The 23,681-nt window shown below is 41.7% G+C and overlaps 4 protein-coding genes across 4 annotated transcripts; 2 read left to right on the top strand and 2 right to left on the bottom strand.

Annotated features, from left to right (window-relative positions):
* The first annotated feature begins 1,390 nt into the window (after positions 1-1,390).
* On the top strand, positions 1,391-2,947 carry LOC145701239 (uncharacterized). Its single transcript, XM_081778464.1, has 5 exons — positions 1,391-1,568; positions 1,604-1,924; positions 2,120-2,226; positions 2,483-2,730; positions 2,770-2,947. The coding sequence occupies exons 1-5, from the start codon at positions 1,550-1,552 to the stop codon at positions 2,825-2,827; spliced, it is 753 nt and encodes a 250-aa protein (XP_081634590.1). The 5' UTR covers positions 1,391-1,549; the 3' UTR covers positions 2,828-2,947.
* A 10,636-nt stretch (positions 2,948-13,583) lies between these two features.
* LOC145703402 (uncharacterized) lies at positions 13,584-18,144 on the top strand. Its single transcript, XM_081780761.1, has 11 exons — positions 13,584-13,793; positions 13,940-14,023; positions 14,064-14,361; positions 15,133-15,275; positions 16,027-16,232; positions 16,275-16,461; positions 16,507-16,600; positions 16,645-16,764; positions 16,809-17,524; positions 17,568-17,908; positions 17,954-18,144. Exons 1-11 carry the CDS (start codon positions 13,599-13,601, stop codon positions 18,006-18,008), a joined length of 2,439 nt encoding a protein of 812 aa, XP_081636887.1. The 5' UTR covers positions 13,584-13,598; the 3' UTR covers positions 18,009-18,144.
* An 828-nt stretch (positions 18,145-18,972) lies between these two features.
* LOC145701238 (galactosylceramide sulfotransferase-like) lies at positions 18,973-21,624 on the bottom strand. Its single transcript, XM_081778462.1, has 2 exons — positions 21,536-21,624; positions 18,973-19,970 (listed from the first exon to the last, which is right to left on the bottom strand). The coding sequence occupies exons 1-2, from the start codon at positions 21,622-21,624 to the stop codon at positions 19,226-19,228; spliced, it is 834 nt and encodes a 277-aa protein (XP_081634588.1). The 3' UTR covers positions 18,973-19,225.
* On the bottom strand, positions 21,615-23,624 carry LOC145703442 (membrane-bound transcription factor site-2 protease-like). Its single transcript, XM_081780802.1, has 5 exons — positions 23,489-23,624; positions 22,680-23,445; positions 22,317-22,623; positions 21,979-22,214; positions 21,615-21,803 (listed from the first exon to the last, which is right to left on the bottom strand). The coding sequence occupies exons 2-5, from the start codon at positions 23,185-23,187 to the stop codon at positions 21,643-21,645; spliced, it is 1,212 nt and encodes a 403-aa protein (XP_081636928.1). The 5' UTR covers positions 23,188-23,445; positions 23,489-23,624; the 3' UTR covers positions 21,615-21,642.
* Positions 23,625-23,681: the final 57 nt, after the last annotated feature.

Raw genomic sequence — 23,681 nt, 5'->3', positions numbered from 1 at the left:
ATAAAGGCTAAATTAAATTAATTGTTTTGAGATCTGTGGATTTTTCACCTGAGTCTAAGTTTTTTCGAATCTTTTAGTTTTTTGCGCCTGTTTTCTTTCTGTATCGGCCCATTTTTCTTATTTTGAACATTCCTTTTCTTGATTTCATTTCTCATCATTTTAATGATGACAGGTGAGATTTGACGATCGAGTTTTTTTGCTAGTATTTCCGCAATATCAGCTTCATTGTTATTAAAACTCAAAGATGAGATGAAGACGCATGTAGTAAACTCATCTTTAGTTCTGTAACTAAGTGGAGATTCTTTGCGCCATCGTGAAAATATGGCAGAGTGGAAAGACTCGTTACGACTAAAAATTTCTTCAGATATTTTCGTTTTGAGCGTCTAACCTTGTTTCGCCCGAAGTCGCAATATCAGATGCAAATTTGTTCAGGTCGAATTTTTTCGCACAAAAACTCTTAGAGATAGCCACAAGTAAGTCTTCTTTTGTAAATTTTTCTGATGTAGGAAAGTAGCAAGTTTCTCCAGAGCAAAAAGAATCATCACAGTCAGTATGCACTCCCGCATTGTGGTACCAAACTCGTAGAATAGTGTTTTTGACAAGCTCGGGCGTCATTTCTGCAGAATTGTCCTTCAAAAATTGTAGCCCTCCTTGAGTTTTTGTAATTACATCGTGTAGATATCGCTCATTGATCCGACTGTCACTGACTCCGACAAGCTTCTCTTCTTTGAAAAATTTAATCACCGTCTAATCTACCGCAGGTAACCCTAAGTAACCCTAGACTAGACCCCGGCATCTTAGGACCTAAGGGGCGAAGCCCCGTGGTGAGGGGCACTTAGGTTCTAATATTGTATTTTTGATAATATATGTTCAAGAAATTCTGAGAATCTGTCCAATTCTGGCAGAACAAAAGAAGGCGCGATAAAAGGAATGTAACGGGCAGCTACCATTCTTTATCTTTTTGTTAGGTGATAAAATAAAAAATTTTTGTTTAGATTGGTACTAGATAAATATATTCAAAACAACGAGAAGTGTTCTTTGAATCAAAGACTTTGATCCCTGCTGATGATTTTGATATCAGCGCGCGCTCCGTTGCGCCCCCATCTCTTGGCTAGTAGCGCGGTGTAGTGCAGCGCCTCATGGCTTGTGTGCGGACAATTGTCCCTCCATCCGATCAGAGCAAGATTAAAAGCCCTAGCCTCGAGACTCTTTGACGAGCAAGGCTCATTTGACACGCCCTCAGGAAGCTTTTTTGGATATAATTAGGGGAAATCACTAACAAATCTATCTTGACCCCCTTTTAAAGCATATTTTCAGCTTACAACCCCATTTCTGGGGTACAATCTCACTGCCAAGATGATCAAACGCACGGATTTCCTTTCTGCCCTCGACTACGTCTTCTTGTAAATTCTCAAAAATCTCAAGCTCAAAATCCCCATCCCGCAACTCCTCACAACTCTGTTCACTCCTCTCATGCCAAGCAAGCCGCTCTCCGGTCCCAACAACAAGAAGTTCACAGTAATGCTACCAAGTCCCAAACTCCTCAAAAATGCGACCTGTTGGACAAGGTAGCATTTTTCAATTCTATCTCTACTTTTTCTAGTAGCAAATGGCCCGAGAGAGGATCAATCCCAAATCCAAGCCGCATCTGCTAATTTCGCTCGTGCTTTCATCAGAAAACGCATCGAACTCGGCGACGAAAACGAGCTGCTCTCCCGCTCGGGTTTCTTCACCGATTACACAACCAAAGCCATGCAAGAATTGAAAATTGCAGGCGTGAAGGGAACCCCAGTTCTCGGCGTTTCTGGCTTTACCCGAATCGTGAGGGAGATTTTTCCTACTACCCAGGTGCTAAACGACAGCCACAATCGACAGAGCTTCGTTGGCATTCGCATAAAAAAAGGGGACTTGTGGCTCGAAATTGGTAAGACCGACTTTGGTTGAAAAAAATAGCGAGAAAGCCGCTTGCGGCCTTCGAACACTTCTTAGGTACAATAATCAAGATTTCAAAACTTGTTTTTCATTGTCGATATTCGATTTTCAATAATATATAACTTTTGAAAGACTATATCGAGGCAATTACTAAACAAATTCTGGAATCATGAAATATTTCTTATAGAATTCAACACCTACTGCAGCTTCTACAACAGCGAAAAAAGAGCATATTCACCGTCGTCTTTGGCGAATTTTTCGAAGAATGCAAAATACCGAACCCTGTTCACAAAGGTAATTTATATCCATTCCTGGGAGAGATCCTGGCATGTCTTCCAGCGAGCAATTATTTGTGTGTGAACCACCTTTGCTGACTGACCAGGAATTCGAACCAGGACAGTGAGGGCACACATCGGGGAGTCTTTTCTGCAAGGATACGTTCCATCAACAGAAAAAGAAGGAATAATTGAGTTCTTCGCACAGTACTCCATGTAGTGGTCAAGAATTTCTTGTTGGTCTTTCATCGCAAGTCCTTAATTTTTTTATTCAGATTTGGCACATGAGCTTCCTTTTGAAAGTTCTACCAACACACGTACCAATTGATGTGACGGCTTTCAACGAAGAATTCGAAGCGCTAGAGCTAGAAATGCAACGCAGAATCGACACTCAGAAGAATCAGTTTTCGATTGATTTCGCTCTCGGTAGAGAAGATGATTTCGACGAGAGAGATGTGGCGCTTCATGAGAGGGAGAGTTACAACGATTTTTTGACGCATTTGTCCAACATGAATGTCAAAAGGTACTTTTTCTGAAGGCCTGGAGATCAGCTCGATTTTAGCATGGAACATGAAAGAGAGCCCGAAACGGTAAGAAGAAGAAGACCTGAGCTCCGATGAGCTCGAGAAAAGCGAATGCGACGGTGAAGGAGAAGAAGAAGAGGGCGAGGAGAAATTAAGAAAAGTGTCGGCCGCTTGTATGGTCGTCCGCGCCGGAAGTTTTCACGAAAAAGTCGAGTGCCAGGGTCTCGCGCAAATCTTACTCTTTTAGCCAGCGGAGGAGCTTTTCGAATGCGTCTCACAAACTATGCTTTCTGGTTGCGATCGAAACGCTGCATCCGGCTGGGGAGCCACTGTAACCATCATTCAAAAGGACAAAATCATCACCCGCAAGCTGAAGGCGCGAATGGACTAGCCAACTTCTACAAGTTCAAATTGATATTGAATCTTACTCATATTTTTTACAAATTTCGTTCTACATGTATATCGCCCGCCATCTCTCTTTGAGGCGAGCCAACTTTTTTCCGCTTAGAGTTGTTCACATGCAATAAAATCGACAGATACCGTTGTCTATCGCTTTCCATTTCTCTTTTCGTACGGAGCTCGAATACGCCAACTATCATTTCGACGTGGCGCCGGGTAAGTTCAGAGAAGCGCTGGACATTTGGGCGCAGTTTTTCATCGACCCATTGATGAAGGAAGATTCTGTTGAACGCGAAAGGAAGGGATAGAACCTATTTTCCTTATTCTTAAGATTAGATCTTGGTCGACACATGTCTAATAATGATCTTTTGACAGTAAAACTATCCCTTTGAATAGTTGCCTCCGTTCATTCGGAATTCGAAATGGCAAAAACCGACGACTATTGTCGCAAATTCCAGATTATCCAAGAGGCAGTGATGAAAAAAGGCCATCCTCAGAGCGGTTTCTTTTGAAACAGAAAGAGTCTTTGGGAGGATCTCAAGAAAATCAGAAAAACAGCATATGACATGTTGCACTATTGGTATCCAAGGAATTACTCGTCGAATTTGATGAAACTCGTTATTCAGGAAAAGGTTGATTATTGAACTTATGTTGTCAAATCTTACAGTACATTCAACTATGAAAAAGAGCTCGTTATGGCTGGACGAGTAACAAAAGTGGGTCGAAGAAATATTCTCTCTTGTTCCCTCCCGCAACTTGAGAAAAACCCTGGACGAGCCGGACTGGTCTGTCGGATCTGCATATAAAGGACAAAATGTTTCCAAGCTTATCAAATACCACCCAGTTTCGGACTTCCACAACGTCGATATCATGTGGAGTTTGCCGCCTCAAAAGGAATTTTACAGAGTATCCGCAGATATATTCTATCGGTATGTAAAAGCTTGGAATACTTCTTCGGCGTTACAATATTGTAGTGAGTTGGTGCACCCTTAGCGAGTGCTGCGTTGGTGCACCCCTGACCCGCACTTTTTCTATTGTTTTCTTCTAGAAGTAGCAAAAGTGAGTGATGCGTTTGTGCACCTTTTACCCGCTATCTAGGGGTGCACCAACTCCACACACCACTGTAGGTTTTTCGGAAAATAATTGCAAGCGTTCAGATAAGATACTAGACCAGACAAAAATGATAAAGAAGAAAAACTTCCTGGCTGTGCTCAAAGAAATCGAACAACGAAATAACCAAGTATGAATGCAGATTCTGCCTCGACAAAAAGTTCACTCCAAAAAAAAACATTTTTCTCCTACAAAATTGCTTTTTGCCTTTTCTATCATTCTGCTAAATACCTCGGTACATAATCCAAATCTCAAAATAAATACAATAGAATATGGACTTGTACCTTTTATCTCTCGGTAGATTTTAGCACGCCGAGTGTAGAATTTGTTGTTCTGATGATAACGAGCAGGATAAGTCTGAGTAAAACTCTTAAAGAAATGAATATAGGACTTTCTTTGATAAAAATACCTTGACCGCAAAATTATTGAAATAACAAAATCTACGCAGTTGAGACGCACTCATTCCCGCAAATTTCGACGCGCAAAGTATCGTATCGTTTATAGAAGAGGGAGTGTTTTCCAGAGTAAATCCACCGCGACAGTATTTAGTTTCGCATGTAATTTTGGCTTTGAAATGAAACACATCTGGTTGAAAGAAGAGCACATTTAGTTTTTTGTTGCACTTTGAGCAGGCCACGTTACTGACAAGCTCTTCAATCGCTGATTGTGACCAAATCATGCATGTATCAGAGTCATCTTCGCAAGAAATATTCGTGACATTCGTGACATTCGTGACATATTCAGGGGCGACCGATTTATCAGCTGGAAAAGGAGTTGTTTCTGTGATTTCTGGCTCATTTGACACCGGGTCATGTTGGTCAGGATTGTAAATGGACATTTCAGATTCTTGTGGCAGAGTAGGATGAGTGATCTGTAATTTTTGAAGACGATCTGCTACATCATTGATCTGTTGCTCTTCAATGTGATCTCCGACATTATGATGATAGTAGATCGAGCTTTCAAGAGGTTCCTCGAAATGACCAAACGTTGAGGATGATGTATCGATCCATCCAAGGTTTTCGGCAATAGCGTTGTTTTCGGGATTTGAATAGGGGTGAACAAGAGCATCGTCGATGTTTTCACAAGTCGATTCGGTAAGATTCGAAGAAGAAGCAGTGGTTAGCGAAGGAGAACTTCAATACTGTCAATATAAATCAAACTAAAAGGGTAAAACCAAAATATGGAATCCACGCGCGCATTGACGATCCGAAGATGGTACTTGAAAAATAGTATTTTCATGATGACTCAAACCCTCAAAACTATATGAATCGACTCCTCAGGAGTTGCTCTATCAGATGAGCACAAGAAAGATGGGGGATAGAATTTTGCTCCGAAAAAATGATTTTCATTTATCATATATTCACTTCCATATTTTGGTTTAGACCAGCAAAACCAAGTTCACCTTTTTGGCAGCAATCTACCATATTTGTCTTGCCTTCTTCTAACAGCTAAACTCTTTCTTTTTCTGCTTCTAGCTTTATTCCTCTTAGCTAGATTATTCTTTGCCATGCTTATGATATTGAAAAATTTGCAACACTGCTTTTAGTACTCATTGTTTCTCAATACTGAGTGAAAGTATCAGATTGACAAGCTTTTATTCAAGAAAGAATCAAGACAATTTGTCTGTTCTTCAATCATTCGTCGGATTTTCCGAAAGTTTGTTTATTGGCCGAAGGAAAGATACTACAGTGGAATATGAATCAGATGGAAAATGATTGAGGTTGAGGGTCGGGTCTTCTTGAGAATCATGGCGGGCTGTTTTGCGCTGATTGGTCGCGCGCGAGCGAATCATCAACGAGAAAGAAGAAGAGATTGAATAGAAGAAGGCGCTAGAATATAAATTTGGTCGAGTTTTGAAATTTTGAAGCCCTAAGAAGCTAGATTGATAGTTTCTTATTATAATACACGGTTTAGTTTTAGCGATTTAATGGAAAATTTTCGAGAAAAAGTGATCGTAAGATTTCAAATCGCTCTAGAGAGAAATTTTCCTGAAAAAAAATTTTGAAAAACATCAGATTTGAATTCTACAGACGATTTTAGGTAGGAACTGTCTTGAAATGAAAAAATTTTATCGTCCCATTTCGGCGCTACAAAAGTGCCTTGAGAACGGCTATATCCTTAAAGTAACTCAAGAAAATGGGTATTATTTTCAAAGAGCGTGTTTAGACGGTCTAAAGTTTAGACTCTAAACTTAAGACCCGTTTCAAATCACGACGACTGGAAACGTCTTGGTGTCTTTCTCTTTCAGACGAATCTCTATATGATGTGTTCCAATAGATGACCCATAGTGAAACACGAAGAATCCTCTAATGAGTGCATAAAATGGATTAAACGAAAACTTGCTTACATTCTCTGATGTCTATTTGGTATGAAAATCGAATCATCATTCGCTTGTCTCACTTAGGGATCGAACGCAAATCAAAACAGCCATTTTTTAAAATACTGATATGTCTCTTATATTAAAATTTTGAATAGTAATTCGGACATGCTGATTTCAAATTACTTAATGAAATTCCTTTATCACTTCCGGTTCTCCGGATACTGTCGAAAAACAGCCTTCCTGTTGACGCGCAATCACGCGTTGCTAACAGTAGATGTATTATGGATTAAAAAGAGTTTTCTGTAAAGAAAACACTCAAAATCGGCAACGCGTACTTGCGCTTGCCTTTTTGTACTTCTGAAGAATGACTCATAAAGCGGCGGCAAAAGCGCATAGCCCGCGTCAATGCGCGAAGGCGCTAGAGAGAGCCGCACGAAAAAATCAAAAGTTGAGCGCCGGGATTCGAACCCGCCGCACCGATTAGACCCTGACCCATCTATTGACCACTAGGCTATGTACACATGGAAGAGTCTCGTTCGATGATTATTAAATTACAGGGATCCCCCCATTTCCCGAACTTTAACTCGTATCTACTTTATATTGGTAAAAGGCTGATCAAGCGCTTATTTGAAAGCTCGTTTTCAAATGAACTGGTAGAATCAGCTCCCTATCTTGCCATTCGCTTATTCATTAACCTTACCCCGCCAGGGTACACCTCCTGAGGCAAAAGTTGGCTTTTACCGAAGTGCCTTTGAGTTTAAGGGTTCTTTATATTGGATTTCGACCACTCCAGGTACTTGGCTTTTTTTGAGAGTAACTGCATGCACCTGCTGAGGTGCATAGCGAAAACAACACATGCACCTCAGGCAGAGTTCTAAATCTGGTTAGCTCACAACTTAGCAAGCTTAGGAGAAATTTTTTATGCCCTCAGCTTAGCTAGTCTAGCTAGCTTAGGCCCCTAAGCTGACATGATTGAACCACCTCCAAAACCCACGGTTTTTACGAATTTGTCCCGCAGATTCACACTTATTGGCAATTTTCTGAGTCTAGATCTGGCATGGTTAATGGTTTATTTATTTTTAAGGCTGTCCCCAGCTATTTTTTTAAAAACTTAACTTGAGACTCCCGGACCCGATCGTTTGGGACACCCAAAAAAGAAGCTGGGTTGAGTCAAAAAATTGCTCGTGCTGCTACGTCAGGAGGTGTTTTTGGCGGGGGCCTAGTATTTTCCGTTCCATGATTTTAAAATTTAAGGGGCTTGACGGCCCTTCGGGCCGTCTCAGCCCCGTTCCATGATTTTTAAATTTAAGGGGCTTGACGGCCCTTCGGGCCGTCTCAGCCCCGTTCCATGATTTTTAAATTTAAGGGCTTGACGGCCCTTCGGGCCGTCTCAGCCCCGTTCCATGATTTTTAAATTTAAGGGGCTTGACGGCCCTTCGGGCCGTCTCAGCCCCGTTCCATGATTTTTAAATTTAAGGGCTTGACGGCCCTTCGGGCCGTCTCAGCCCCGTTCCATGATTTTTAAATTTAAGGGGCTTGACGGCCCTTCGGGCCGTCTCAGCCCCGTTCCATGATTTTTAAATTTAAGGGCTTGACGGCCCTTCGGGCCGTCTCAGCCCCGTTCCATGATTTTTAAATTTAAGGGGCTTGACGGCCCTTCGGGCCGTCTCAGCCCCGTTCCATGATTTTTAAATTTTAGGGGCTTGACGGCCCTTCGGGCCGTCTCAGCCCCGTTCCATGATTTTTAAATTTAAGGGGCTTACGGCCCTTCGGGCCGTCTCAGCCCCGTTCCATGATTTTAAATTTAAGGGGCTTGACGGCCCTTCGGGCCGTCTCAGCCCCGTTCCATGATTTTTAAATTTAAGGGGCTTGACGGCCCTTCGGGCCGTCTCAGCCCCGTTCCATGATTTTTAAATTTAAGGGCTTGACGGCCCTTCGGGCCGTCTCAGCCCCGTTCCATGATTTTTAAATTTAAGGGCTTGACGGCCCTTCGGGCCGTCTCAGCCCCGTTCCATGATTTTTAAATTTAAGGGCTTGACGGCCCTTCGGGCCGTCTCAGCCCCGTTCCATGATTTTTAAATTTAAGGGGCTTGACGGCCCTTCGGGCCGTCTCAGCCCCGTTCCATGATTTTTAAATTTAAGGGGCTTGACGGCCCTTCGGGCCGTCTCAGCCCCGTTCCATGATTTTTAAATTTAAGGGGCTTGACGGCCCTTCGGGCCGTCTCAGCCCCGTTCCATGATTTTTAAATTTAAGGGGCTTGACGGCCCTTCGGGCCGTCTCAGCCCCGTTCCATGATTTTTAAATTTAAGGGCTTGACGGCCCTTCGGGCCGTCTCAGCCCCGTTCCATGATTTTTAAATTTAAGGGGCTTGACGGCCCTTCGGGCCGTCTCAGCCCCGTTCCATGATTTTTAAATTTTAGGGGCTTGACGGCCCTTCGGGCCGTCTCAGCCCCGTTCCATGATTTTTAAATTTAAGGGGCTTACGGCCCTTCGGGCCGTCTCAGCCCCGTTCCATGATTTTAAATTTAAGGGCTTGACGGCCCTTCGGGCCGTCTCAGCCCCGTTCCATGATTTTTAAATTTAAGGGCTTGACGGCCCTTCGGGCCGTCTCAGCCCCGTTCCATGATTTTTAAATTTAAGGGGCTTGACGGCCCTTCGGGCCGTCTCAGCCCCGTTCCATGATTTTTAAATTTAAGGGGCTTGACGGCCCTTCGGGCCGTCTCAGCCCCGTTCCATGATTTTTAAATTTAAGGGCTTGACGGCCCTTCGGGCCGTCTCAGCCCCGTTCCATGATTTTTAAATTTAAGGGCTTGACGGCCCTTCGGGCCGTCTCAGCCCCGTTCCATGATTTTTAAATTTAAGGGCTTGACGGCCCTTCGGGCCGTCTCAGCCCCGTTCCATGATTTTTAAATTTAAGGGCTTGACGGCCCTTCGGGCCGTCTCAGCCCCGTTCCATGATTTTTAAATTTAAGGGGCTTGACGGCCCTTCGGGCCGTCTCAGCCCCGTTCCATGATTTTTAAATTTAAGGGGCTTGACGGCCCTTCGGGCCGTCTCAGCCCCGTTCCATGATTTTTAAATTTAAGGGGCTTGACAAAGGCCGGGAAATCTGAGTTGATCATTCTCAGTTCCGTCCCCAACCCCGCCCACCTCCATCTGATGTAAAAATCAATATAAGCCCAATTTCAAGCTCTGTTATGGTTTTTATTGAATTTTCAAATAATCCGAAAAAAATGATTATAAATCGATTTTTACACCCTTTTACAAACCTTTTTTTAAGAGCTTAGAGCAAACTCTTATCGGTGGCAGGGTTAGAAAAATCGATTTCTGTGAGGCTTACTATCGCCGATTTTTTATGTGGCAGTCCTAGCCATGTAGAATGGTCGGAAAAAATATAAATTTTCAATTTTGACAAAAATTTCATCTTGGGGATAAATCATTATCTTGACCGTTTTTGTCATCGTCTAAACTCTAGAAAACACCTGGAAAAAACCTTTTTTCATCGCCTGGGGCGATTCTGAGGCCATTTTCATGAATTTTCTACGAACTGCCATATCTCACGTGGCAGATGATGAAATCACGTGATTGATATATTTTTAGAAAGCTCAGCTTCTAAGAATTGGGGGAAAGAAAAGAAATTTGAAAAAAATCGATTCTGAATGACGAAAATTAATATTTTCAGCAATCAGCAAAAACCGATTTTTCGGAAAAATTTTTGCTTTCCCCCAATCCTCAGAATCTGAGCTTTCCATTGATACTTGGATCATCTGGTTTCAAAGAGTATCACGTGAGTTATGGCTGTTCGAAGGCCGAAAATTTATATTTTTTCCGGCCAATCGATTTCCGGGGTCAAAATTTTTAAATTCCGAAATTTTATTTTTCGAAAAAAGCTGATGGAAGGGTTAGGTTACTCTGACATTTACCAGTTCAAGTCTTCTAAATTGGACTTGACCTAAGTAGCCTAAATTTATCTATTCAAAATGAACGATCCACTCAAAAGCAAGTGGCCCAGTTGGCATTTGGTAGGATTGGGTCTCCCTGGTCGCGTGCGTTCGAATCACGCTGTGAATTTCTTTTTACAATTTTCTATTGGTGAGAGCGCTGGCTCGCTCGCAGTGAAAACTCGAAACGCGTCGCGGCAAAAGCTTCTCGCCCCGGAGCGCCACCCTTTGCGTGACGCTTCGCCGCGCTGCGCGCTTCTAATTGGCTCTTTTCTTCTTCTCTCTTTAATTTTCAAAGCGTGATAACTCAAAAACTACGATAACTATAAAAATTTGAATTTCATATTTGAAAAGCCTGCATCACAAAACCTATTTTTTCATTCATAAGCTCAGAAGAAAATTTTTTGGGTTCCCCGGTGATGATTTGCGTTCGATCCCTAGTCTCACTCTCATCAAATTTCCGAGCGCATCGACCAAGTAGTGCTCACCATTTAGGAAAGTTGCACCGGTCGACTTATGCGTTTTTTTGCAATTTTGAGCCAATAACAACTTTACAAGCAAAAACGTTCATAGGAAGAAAATGAATCGGAAATCTGAATATTTTTAGTGTTTCCAATGAAGTCGGAGAAAATTAATTTCCGAAATTTTCGTTCAGTTTTTCGCCGTTTGTGCCATCGAGCAGTTATAAGGTCAACATTTCGACCGGTATCTGTTTTAGTATTCACAGGATCAGAGATAAAGTCTGATGAGTTTGTCTTGAGATCAAAAACTGGAATCATTTTCTGGCGAAGCTCGAATTTTTCACACTCATAAAAAGGACAAGGACATCCGTCTCGACAGTATTTCTGGCTTGGACAGACTTGACCAGCTGAGTCCGAGGATTTCGTCAATTCGAAGCACATTGATTCACAGGGCGAGATTGGTTTAGTCCTCGTTGATTCCAAAACCAGCGTTGTCGAGCAAAGATGTCGGCAGATATTTTGATCGTAAAACTGTTTCTTTTGGCATCGATGGAGATTCAGTTGGTTGTCTTCTTCGGAGAATACGATGGCTGTGCCTTTGGCGTGCTCGATTTTCGACACTGGTTCAGGGACAATGAATTTTTTCGTCTCAAAGCATTGCTTCATCAAATGCCCGCAATAATCCATTGTCGCGATTTGAACGCACTTCTTGTAATTTCGATGACATGTGGAAGTCAGAAACGTTGTGACGCCGCGAGATTTCTCCAGAGATGCGAGATTCGCTGGTCTTTCAAAAAATTCTATCAAAAATTCTCAGCGTTACCTATGAGCATAACTGTGACCCAAAAAAGAGTCCCAAGTGTGAGATAAGTGTACTGCTGAGGATCTGTAGCGTTTCCATGCTTTGCGAGGCTTATTTTCGCTGTTATTTTTTTCTTCCATGTTTTCTTCTTTTTCAAATCGCGTTCTTGAGTATGAATGCTTCGAGTTGTCAAGACTTCTTCGGGAAAGAGATAAACCTTATTTCCTCGTTTTCTCAAAAAACCAATGCAGTCGCAGTCAAGACACTATTCGAAATTTATTTTTATCATTAATCTTTGACTCTAGAGCAGACTATGTTTATTAATATTATCCTTGAATTACCCTGATTTTGGTTTTGAAAATCGTATTTTCAAGCCGATTTTTTTCTTTTTTCATAGCAATAGCGATAGATCTCTGCGATCAAAATACTTTTCTGCGAAAAATCCACGAAATCTTGCTCGTTTACGAGAGTTACGGCCATTGCTAGGATGACAGCTGGACACCTGGGTCTTTTTTTTTGTTCCTTTTTGAAGGTCACATATTTTTCCTGCTTTCGGCGCTTTAGTTTTTTATAAGTTTTTATACTTCAAAGTCATAATAATAAACAGCTCTTTTGCCAAGGTGAAAAAGTAGGTCGACCATCCCTCTGAGCGAGTATCACATGTACTCGTCATGTAAAAATGTCAAAGCCAGCTCGACACAAATTTGAAGAGAGCTGGGTCTCTCTGGGAGAGGGGCTCGATGTGATAAAATTGAAACAACTAACGGTCGCATCATTTGAGTCTAATACTCCAATTTTATTACCCTCCCTAAAGAAATAAGTGTTTTGAAGGATTCAGACCTGTCCAGCCAGAAAGATCAATTTGACTTTTTTGTCCGATTTTGTAATTATGACAGAGATTTTCTCAAAAGAAGAGCTTGAGAATGCCGAAGATTTGCCATTAGAGTTGGGTGACCTTAGGGTTGAAGAAAAGCTTGAAACAAGGATTGAGTCTTGTCTTTATATTTATTGAAAAGGCTGAGTCATTCAGTACAGAAGAAGACAGTAATCTCTTTGCGATATTTTGACTTTCGGCTTCATTTTTGCACTCTTTTGTAAAATACTTGATTCCTTCAAATGAAACCAAACTATTTTTACTTAAATAAAGTCTCATTTTAGCATATGCTACTGACTACAGTCATATAGAGAGAGTGAAGAGGACTTGAGTCCCTTGCTTATATTGGAACCCGTTTCACGCAGAGAAAACTGAACCAAAATTAATGGGTCGGTCATATTTTCCTTGAAATAAATTGTGAAACACTTTTGAAAACTCTTTCAAAGCAATCTCTCAAGCATCTCCGACGATTCCATCTTACAGAACACTCAGGCATTGGTTTTCTCCCACCTTCGTTTTTATTCAAATAAAATCAAATACTAATCAATAATTCACTTTCTCCCGTTATAAAGCTGCTCTGTTAAGAAATTCAAAGAAAAAATTCTTTGGCAAGTGGACAAATAACTTTAGGGCTGAGTAGAGGATGATCTAATTAGTCGCAATTTGATCGATAATGACATCGTAATCCACCATCCTCGAGAGACGTTGATTGATTTCTGACTCCCAGCGGTCCGTTTTATCTTTTTTTGTGGTGGTAGAGTCAGAGTACAAAAACAAAAGCCTCTTTTAAAAAAATAACAGCGTTTTTTCACACTGGGCGGCGGGTCAGAGAAAGAAAAAAATGCCCGTGCTAAAAGCGATTAGAGAGTACAGTAATTGGGCATCTGGTCATTGATAAGGCCAGCCCAGCGGGTGACCATCTCGTGAGCGGAGAAAAAAGGCTGAAGAGTAGATTTTTTTCATGGAGATTTTGAAAGAGAAGGAAATCAAGGAGGAAAACCAAGAAAAGCTCCTGAGTTCAATCCGCGATCTGGCAGGAAGTTTTACGGCAAGTTCTAGAGAACTTAGAGATCAAGTCGCAGCGATTTCGGAAAATGTCGAGTTCATGCGATCTTCCCAGCGAAGCGACTCCGATCTCAACTTTGATTGCATCTTGGTAAGTGGTTCGAACGGGGCTGACCTGAAAAGGTTGCTCTTGGCCTATCAGATGGCCTAAAAACTCGGCGCGGGATTTAAAAAGCTGCCCATGGCGCGTGATATCGACCGAGAAATATAAAAACACGCATTTACAGTCGTTTTCAGACGCATGTACTAGGAGAGCTAGAGAAGATCAAAATGTTGAGAAAGAAGGTTTTATCCAAGGCATTTGTCAAAGAAAAATATCAGGTACCACTTTCTCGATTGACTTCTTCCTTGAGTCCTTTAGTCGTTGAAAATCTCCCTCGACAACATCGAATCTCAAGTCGACTCAATCCGCCTCTTCAAGAGCCATGAGCCGGAAATCATCGAAACCGTCGAACTCGAACTTCTCGATGCTCAAAAAATTGTGATGACGATGAAGGACAAATGGGACCTGTTCCAGAAATTCGACAGGAAATACTTTCACCATCTCAAATGGTTGACTGAAGTTGACTTGGATATCCTGCACCATGCGAGAATGACGGAAAGAGAAAAGCTAGAGAAGACTGTGGAGACATTGACGAAAGAGTTTTTATCAAGGAATGGTTGAGCATTTATTCAAGGAATTTTTAGATCAGGAAAAATGAGAATCCTTGATACATTCTGAGGACCTTAACAAGATCATTTAGACGTAATTGATATGATTGGTCACGATTCATTTTATTTAAAGGACTCTCAAACATGAGTTCAAGTTATTGAATACAGTAATATTAATATTCATACTAGCGCAGTGATTTTCAAAATAATTTAACACACTCTTCTTTTTTTGATCCCATTTCTTAAGTCATTCATTTACTCGGTATTGGTCCCGAGCGTTTACGCTTCTCTGTTTCAGGGATTTAGCTTCTTTTTGTAAATTTTTTCCACGGATCTCTTCTACTCCCAGGAAATATTTTAACAGTCTTTAAATTCAAAAGGTATTTATCATATTCGTTTCAATTTCTCAATGCGACCACCTTATAAACTTATTCACGAAGCAAGCAGTCCCCATTCAGCCGGAAAAATTCACCCCGGGCCAGTTTTATCTTGTTGTTTCTTTTAAAAAATTCCAAGCTCCGGTTAAGTTTGAGGCCCTTGTTTTGGGTTTACAACAAATCCCCACTTGAGAGCTGTAGCATTGAAAAAACAGAGCTCGAATCATAGAAAACGAGAGAAAAAGCATGAATAGCAAAATTGGCGATTGCGCATCCCGGGGTTAAATGGCTAATTAAACAATTGTTCTGCGTTTCCGAAAGAAAAAAATGCGTTTGTGATTTGCCCTTTTTTGGCTTTAAAAATGTACAGTTTGAACACAAGCTTAACCAGTCACAGAAAAGCCGGCCTTGAAGAGCTGCGCATTCTGGCCGGAGAAGTGATTGGTTTCGTCGACGACGAGGAAAAGATGGAAGTTAGAGAGCAAATGGAGAATCTGCAGACGCTGAGCGAAGGGATTATGGAAACCGTCTCGCGTTTGATCAAGGTGAGTGAGACAACGAATTTTCATGACCTCTTTTTTTTTGTCATAAAAAAGTTACTACCATTCTTCTTTGCTCCACATTTTGAATGTTAACATATATGGGTCTGAATAGGCTTCGAAGTTCGAAGTTCGAACTAATGCATCAAAACAAGTTCTTTTGGACCTTTCGAGTAGTAATACCCTTAATTTTGATTAGCAAAGATTTTAGATGCCAAGAAAATGTATCGGGTTAAATTCTCCAAAACCTTCTTTTCTTGATCGATTTTCGCACCTGCTACTCATCCTTCTTTTTCTGCCCCTCCCCCTCGCCCTCGGGGCTCTCTCCCTTCTCGTTGCCCTTGTTCCTTGCACTTGCCTGACTTTTTCAACCCTTCTCAACAGCTGATAAAAATTGGTTAAAAATCTGGCAGAGAAAGCAAACTCTGACCTCCGAATTTTCGCCTTATGCTCTAATATTTGCTTTTTCGTAGCGATTTTGCGTGTTCTATTTTTATCGCGGCCCTGGGTGCGAAAATGAAGCGCTCTTGAATGCGCTCCAACTGAAACAGTTGCTGATCGAAGCAACTTGAGCTTGATCAAGGGTTTGTTTCAAGAGTTGAGTCAGAAGAGCGCAATTACGGGCACACGTCCTGATCGAAAGAGATTTTGATGAATCGATACTCTCTAACGGCTATTGATGAATTTACGGTATTTTTTACAAAATTTTCAAAATTTCTTTCTACTCAAATTTTTCCCTTCTCATCAAATTCTTCAGCCACCAGCGTCAGATGAAGAAGATATCTCCGCATTCGAACACCCTCCTCTTTACACCTCCACCCCTGCTGCCAAAAAACACAGTGCCAGATCAAGTACTGGCTCCACTGAAATTCGACGAACTCGGCCACCAAGAGCGATTGTCCTGAAATCGTCAGATGATGAAGAGCGAGATGGCTTTGAATGGGACGATTCGGATATGCTCAGGTAGCTTCTTTCGGCTTTCCAAATTGGTCTAACGGATTTCAGAGACCTGGAAGATTCTCACGTAGAGGACGAAGAAGCCCCGATTCCAGTCATATCGCCGCTAGAAACTGCTGCAGCGCCGCTAGAGAAACTCATTGATGATGGCAGAACGAAAGTCGATCAAGTCGAATATCTCAACAGATGCGAAACGCCCGTTTTTTCGAAGCTTGATGGATTTACAAATGATTATGTATGATGACTCTTCATTATTTGACTCCGTTCAACCCTTTTTCAGGAGCAAATCGTGGATAAAGCCGACGAAAGTATCGAAAAAGTGCATAAGCAGCTTCTCTACCCGTCGATTCTCGATGCGTCTTGGAAAGATCAAGGTTGGTTGACCTTTTCTTTACGAGATTCCTTAGCTTGTTTTCAGCACAAGCACTTATCAACAAGTGGGAAGAAGTTCGAGTCGGGGCTTCGCAGCGATCAAATCGTCTCAGAGAAAAGTTCGAAAAGGCGGAAATGCTTCTTACTGACGTCAATCTCGCTATCTGTAAGAATAGTTACTCGTCTAACAGGCTTGACAATCATTTCTAGCGTGGCTGAAAGAGCACAATCTTCTAGAGCTCATGCACGGTGGAGATAAAAACTCATCAAGGGCAGAAGAAAGCCTGAATGTAACTGACTCAGAAAAGACTTTCAGAAAGTTCCAACAAGAAATCTCAAAGCTGAAGACTTTGGCGCTCGATACAAAAGAGCAAAAACCGATGATGGAGAGTCTGGTCAAGAAATCCGCCAATGGCGATTGCGAATCTTTCTGGGACGAAGAGCTGAAGTCGAAAGTGGAAAATCTTAACGTTCAGTGGAGAGATTTCACGAAAGGAATCGAAGTTTGGAAACTCAAGATCGAAACGAAGATCAAAAAGTCGAAAGAGTATGAGAATGTCATCTGCCGAGCTGAAGAACTTGTCGGAGAGCTACACAAGAAAACACAAGATCAGTACGATTCTGGAGAAATCGTCGAATTAGCCGATGAGCTTCAATCATTGAGATCGAGAGTCTCAAATTTGGAGGAGATCATTTCCGAGTTGCACGCTGTTGAAAAGGTCGACGACTCCCCAATCGACAAAACGAGCGAGTCTGTCGATTCTAGCGAGCCAATTCGATCCTCAACTCCAAAGAAAACGGGTCCCCAGGAGAAAGAAGCAGTTTACGATGGATTTGACACGCTGAGAATTGTGAAGACAATTTGCGACAAAGAACTTGAATACACTGAAAGAAAAATTGAAGAACACAATAACAATCACACCGAGGTAACTTTTTCCTGAAGAGAGTTTAACTCAAAATTGCTCTTAGGAGATCGAGGAAGATATTCCTGAGCTTGTCCTTGCCCCTGCTGACCCACTTTATACCTCAGAAAACGCGCAAGAAGAATCGCCACTATTTAATTTCGAGCTAGAATGCGAGCCCGACAACGCCTCTCCCGAAGACGCAGAAATCCTAAAAGATGACACGAGCGAGCAAGAAGCGCCGCTTTCGACTGAATCTCAATTCCAGCGCCGCTCGAAAGCCAAGCTGCTTTTCTATTCCATGATTTTGAGCTATCCAACTTATGCATACGCTTTACCGTTTCTTACCTTCCTTTACTCACTTGTACACTGCCAAAGTGAAGACCCGAGGAATTGTCCTCTAGAAAGGTACAGTATTCCTTCCTTTATCTATCCCTTAACCCTTTCTTTCAGACTCAGACATCCAGAAATCACCCTTACCTGGCCAAATGGAGCCCCTCCTCTTTAAAAAATCTCAACTTGTTTCCAAAATTGTACAAAATTTATCTATTGCCTTCGATTCTTTTCCAGTTTTCCACCCTCTCTTTCTTTCCTGACAAAGTTCATGTGAAAAAATGACAGAATACATTGTGAGTAACATTCTATTCTACAACTTCAAGCAGGCTAAATCAGTTTTCAGTATTTTGACGTGCTTGATGGTGGTCTGCCGCGGCTTTTTTATGATTCAAAAAGGGTTTTATCGATATCGATTTAAATTGAGTTCGAACCTATCCTTGGTGGTCCACGAGTTCTTCTTGGTGTTGTTCCTCGACCAGTTGGGTTTTGGGCGCTTTTTTGAGCCGCTGGTGCCTTCGATTCTTTTATTTCTTTAGTCAATTCTTCGATTCCAGTCTTTATTTCTTCCAAAAGAGCCCGCTTTGTCGGTCGTTTTGGCTTAGGTGTTGCTTTTGGGCGATTTCGAATAAGGGTTTCAAGCCGTTCAACCCTTTTTTCTAGCATTTCGGAGGATCGGTCATTATCGGCAAATACTAAAAAGCCGAGTTGAATGTAATAATGGAAGTTTCAGCGCTTACCAATAGCTGCATCATCGACAGAAGCGGCTTTTCCAGAAGAACAGAGGCTTGATTTCGCGTTCTCTAAAGATTGATATGAATTGAGAACCGGAAGACCGCTTTATGCGCTCTATACCGTAAGTTCTAGCTATCAACTCTCCAGAAGACCTGACAGAATCTCTGAACGACCTCATTTTGTATCCCCTTCTCTAAGCTCGCCTGCGAAAAAAAAATTCAAGAGAAAAGTTTCAACAAGCCCCCGCTGATATTGTAAGGACCTCTCATTCTTTCCATTTCTGTTGCGCTAATTTCGAAGGCGTGTTTGAATAACTAAACCGGCATCCTTTCAATTGCGTAAAACTTCAAGTTTTCAATGATCATTACTGTAACTTTGTCAAAAATGGAAGTGATTGAGGAATCTTTGAATGTATTCTTATGTACAGATGTATTCTTATTTTTTAGTATTCAAATAAGTTAATCTTCTTCATCTTCAAAAGAAAAATTTTGATTTGAGAGACAGCTCGGCATAGGTTTTCCTTCGCGAATGGCTTGCTGAGCTCCAGTCGCGCAATATCCGCCGTTTTCTTCCATTATCCGGACGAGTTCTCTAGCTTTTTAAGGGTCTTTCTACCGTAAAATTAATCATAAGAGCAAAGCGGAGATATCAACTGTCTTAATCCAGATCTTTATTCGACCCCTGTCCTGGAAGAGCAGTCCCTCCAAATTCCTTCCTCGCCTCCTGTAGCTTCTCCCTGTGATGACTCGTCCCTTGGAGGCACTTTGTATGGTCAATTTCGCACCTTTTCTGAATTTCTTTCAACTGGCGCAGCGCCAGCTCCATTCTTTCTTTCCCAAACTCTTCTATTTTTCTCAAAATCTCAGCGTGATAGAAATCGTAAAGCTTTCTGTCAACACTGAAGAATTTCTCGAAGACTCTTTGCTGCTTCGGTGAGAGGGTTGGTTTTGGGTAGTCGGTTGCGTTTTTCTTCGTGATGAAAAAGGCTAGTTCTAGCGGCATATTTAAAAAATCGGCGAGGAGAACAAGGCTTTCGTTGATGTACTCAGTTACAATCATAAAATCGATGTGACTTGCTGTCTGCGCGACAAATTCGTCCGGATCGTCGCCATTTTCGAAGCCAAGCTCGAAAGATTGATAGTTTTTACAACGGAAACTCCAGGGAATATCGTCCGAGAACTTCTCTTCCAGAATATCGAATAGTTCGTCCGGCAGTCGACCCGTTTCTCCGTCGAAAAAGGTCTTGAAGGGCTCACCAAGACACTCTGTATTGCAGCGATTGGTCTCGTTTCGGTAGTAGAAAAAGTTGAATGTAGAGAGAAAGAGGCTGTAGGGTTCGCGGATTGAAGAAATGAAAACAGTTCCAGGGGCGGCGAGGTTGCGTTGGACTTGAGGATTGAATCTTTTTTCATGTTTTCAAAAGTGTGAATATGAAATAAAGTTAGATATGCGAATCTCATAAGGTTTATCGGTACATAAGATTAACATTAAAACAATCCTGTGATGATAGAAAAACGAGGTAATCCCATCCGGATGTGGTACTTTTCGACACCTAGGATCCCACTTCGCAGGGTAACAACCTCCTAAGCTGCTGAACAGAGGCCGTTCATTTATCACTCCTCGCCAGTGAAGATAATTTCGAATGACTTGAATAAGCGAGCTGGAAGCACTCTTGAAAGGGTTAATTTTATGAAATTGAAAAATGCCGACAAAAATCTGCATATTTGAAATTTCACGCAGCATGTTATACAGTCGAATGTGCAGTTAAAAATTCGACATGAAATTGGGTGTGACAGTTTTCAACCCGATTTTCCTTGTGTTTCTTGATTAGGACGACGTTTTCAGGACTGCCGGTGAAATTGTAGTCTTTCAAATTTTTCCAACGTGGAAGAGGGGTTTTCTGGAGAGTCGAAAATTCATCTGGAATGGTGAGGAAGATCCCACAACTAGCAAATCGGTACGTAGACAGGCTGACAAAAAGAAGCAATAAGCAGGAGACAAGCTTCACAAATGTCAAAAGATTTCCTTTTTGGGCACATTCTTGTACTCTTATAGTGGGCTAGTGTTCTTACGGTAGAAACTCTTACGTTCAATTTTAATTCATTTACTTTCTTTCAAAAATCTTTTTCTGTTGCTTTGATAGATTGCTTATCCGGCGTGATCTTCCGTTCATGAATTTTTGTCATTTTATCTAATTTAGGATAACATGATTCCAACTCACGAACATCTTTGCTTATTCAACTGACAGATTTTTATACAATATCCCTCAAAATGGCGACATCTTCTACAAGTAATGTTCTTTGAGACGATTGAATATGATTTCTCTGACACTTTCCTGAGTAAGAGGAGTTCCAGAGGCAATACGGAAGCGCAAAAAGCTAAAATTAAGCATGTCTTTTAAGCCGTCCTTTGTCGCCTTTGAAGGGAGCTTCCGTCGCCTGGTAAGAGCCCGGGGCGCTATCAGTCGGACTGAATGATATGATTAGATTCATTTTGCTGCCACCTGCGGTGTATCACGACAGCTCTCTCCCTATCGCTCTGTTTCTCAGCCCACCGGTTAAACTAATAAGGTTCAGGGGAAATTCAGGGTGAAATTCAACGGAAAAAGTGGTGGTTATTGCTTATCAATTTAAACTGAAGGTTTGATTGAACTGTGAAAGCGATAAAATCGAGTAAAATTAACCCGATTGATGTTTAAAATTGATTCAATTAGGCAGAATTTTCTGTTAAACAGCCATTTTGGGCGAGTTTTCTGATACCTACCTTAAACTTGAACTTTTCTCTAAACTTTTGCGCTCTCGCCCGTCTTTTTTCTTCTTTAGGAAAATATCTGTTACGAATTCTCGAAGAGTCAATCTTCGGCCGCGTAAATTGTTCGGTGGTGGAGGGCGCACGGTGCTGCATTTTTGACAGGCGCCAAAGTTTTTTAGGTTTTGAGTTCGAAGTTAATGAGTTGTTTTGTTTTACGTTTCCTGCCAAAGATTCCAAGATGCATCAACTTTGACGGGAATATTCAACGAATAAATTGACTGTATAGATCGGGTAGTACTGGGCATAGTTTATTTAATAAGTAATCAAAGATGAATGGCAAAAGATATGAACTGAAGAAGCAAGTACATTCCGAGTGAAAATGTTCCAATCGTGACAATGACGATTCGAAGAAGAAGGTTTTTATCTTTCTGTATTTCAAGCGGAAGAAAAATATCCACCAAGGACGAAACAATCAGGTTTCCGTCTGAATATAAATCTTGTTTCCTTTTGAAAAAACAATTACCACGCATCTAACCAGAAAAGAGCGCGTCTTAGGTGGCTTGAAATACGTGGCAATTTTCGTTTTTATTTCTTGTCGTCGATATCAATTATAGAATTGGCACAAGAAAACAGGCCTTTAGGCACACCAGCTTTTTTACCTAAAGCGATGGAAGGAAGTGAATTGAAGAAGGCGAGCGCGAGTGAAATATTGAAGATGTATTCTAGCAGCTTGATTTGGAACTCGGCGAAGGCAGCGGAGATGAAGTATTTGGGCACGAGGGAGGAAATTGAAACAGATTTGACGAGTTCAAAAGGGTCTCCAACGAACAGAACGGTGTGTTGGTGGGTGTTTCGTTCGATGACGATCAGTCGCTCGTGGAGTTCTTCGTTGACTCTGAAGAATTAATGAGTAAAAAGGTAGCGAGAAAGCCGGTTACGGCAATGCCAGATGTTTCCGAGCCCAGATGATCATCTAAGCCCTCAATTTTAAACCTACTTTGGAACAAGGCATGAAAATCCACTCCCACAATCTTCATCAGAATGGCAAAACGACTGTGACGACTCAAACACGCTTCTGGCATGCAAGCAGACTTGAAAACCCTCTCCGCGGAAGCACAAATCAGTCAAACTATCTTCGTGACAGCAATCTTGCGAAGAAGGCGATTCGAGCTTCTCGACGTTTTCGCAGAACCCTGTTTGGGTGGAATTGCGGATTTTGACCATTGTCTCGGCGAAAGAAAGGTCGGAGAAGGAGTATTCATTTGCAGCGATAATTATATCTCCGCGTTTCAGCCCATAAGAGCCTAAATTTTGATATTTTTTTGAAAATTACTAGAATTGACAACCATACGGTTCATACCTGAAATTGAAGAGCTACTGTCAATGTAGGTCACGGACAATCCTTGATCTTTTTCAAAAAGAACGTTCGTCAAATTCATTTCTTCATGCCTCAGCAAAAGGCAAAAAGCGCAGATGAGAAGATTGTGCCAAATCCCAGCGCAGAAGATTCTGACTCGTCCCCAGTTCGGAACTCGCTCCAAATCCATGCTGACGAAGGCGCCTGGGAGAACTGCGAAAGAAAGAACTCCAACATGATTGATTGAGCCGCCTTCTGCGATACAAGCTAAAGCGTGGCCGATTTCGTGAAGGACGACGGAGATTATGATGGCGAAGAGGACGTGGATGATGTGAGAGAGGGGACGATTCACGCCTGGGACGATAAGTTCTGTATCAGGGGTAGAAGTAGAGGAAGAAGAGAGCGTTTTGAAGATCTTTTTGAAGGTTGAAGGCCGCGAAATTGGCTTAAAACTTGTCCTTCGTAAAAAAAAACGATGAATTCCATGACATTTTAGCAACATTGCTGACATTGTCAGTTTTTTCGTCCGCCATTGTCAAAATTAGCAGCTTTTTCGAACGTTTTAAACCTTTTCCTGAAACCAAAGAAACGGTATAGCAGCAAGAGACAACAGTAGAACGAAACATGTTCCAATTCTGTAGAAAAGGCTGGAAAAGTTCGAAAATCGGTGTCCAAGAGAAGCTAATCTTCGATTGAATCTCTCTGTCGTGAATTTAAAGAAGAAGTGAGAAATCTCTAGCTGCCCGGAAACGCGCAAATCCGAATATTTCTAGCAATAAATTTCTCATGAAAATGATTCTCTAAAAACATACTTTTGAAACGTCATTGTTTATCAGCCATCGGTCGATATACGGAAGACACACACCAAAGAGGCAAAAAAGAAGAAAAGGGATCATTCAGCTCATTTCTCGATTTTGGAAAAAAATATTTCTTTTCGGAGGATGCGGGCCAGAGCGCGCTATGGGAAAGTCCTCCAAAATGGCGCCGTGGTGGAAGAAGAAATGA

The sequence above is a fragment of the Oikopleura dioica genome, chromosome PAR, assembly GCF_907165135.1.
Source record: "Oikopleura dioica chromosome PAR, OKI2018_I68_1.0, whole genome shotgun sequence".
Classification (NCBI taxonomy): Eukaryota; Metazoa; Chordata; class Appendicularia; order Copelata; family Oikopleuridae; genus Oikopleura; species Oikopleura dioica.
The sequence above is the reverse complement of the archived record's forward strand: the minus strand, read 5'-3'. Positions and strand labels throughout refer to the sequence as shown.

Bases quoted from the DNA above. Each gene is read 5' to 3' on its own strand.
- LOC145701239 (XM_081778464.1), top strand. The intron at 1,925-2,119 runs GTAAGACCGACT...TATTTCTTATAG, and splicing joins GGACTTGTGGCTCGAAATTG to AATTCAACACCTACTGCAGC. The intron at 2,731-2,769 runs GTACTTTTTCTG...GCTCGATTTTAG, and splicing joins TCCAACATGAATGTCAAAAG to CATGGAACATGAAAGAGAGC.
- LOC145703402 (XM_081780761.1), top strand. From the start codon at position 13,599: ATGGAGATTTTGAAAGAGAAGGAAATCAAGGAGGAAAACCAAGAAAAG. The intron at 15,276-16,026 runs GTGAGTGAGACA...CAAATTCTTCAG, and splicing joins CCGTCTCGCGTTTGATCAAG to CCACCAGCGTCAGATGAAGA. The intron at 17,525-17,567 runs GTAACTTTTTCC...AATTGCTCTTAG, and splicing joins ACAATAACAATCACACCGAG to GAGATCGAGGAAGATATTCC.
- LOC145701238 (XM_081778462.1), bottom strand. From the start codon at position 21,624: ATGCCCAGTACTACCCGATCTATACAGTCAATTTATTCGTTGAATATT. The intron at 19,971-21,535 runs GTAAAACAAAAC...ACATGAAAAAAG, and splicing joins TGGAATCTTTGGCAGGAAAC to ATTCAATCCTCAAGTCCAAC.
- LOC145703442 (XM_081780802.1), bottom strand. From the start codon at position 23,187: ATGTCAGCAATGTTGCTAAAATGTCATGGAATTCATCGTTTTTTTTTA. The intron at 22,624-22,679 runs GTATGAACCGTA...ATCAAAATTTAG, and splicing joins CAGTAGCTCTTCAATTTCAG to GCTCTTATGGGCTGAAACGC. The intron at 21,804-21,978 runs GTAAAAAAGCTG...ATTTATATTCAG, and splicing joins ACTTCCTTCCATCGCTTTAG to ACGGAAACCTGATTGTTTCG.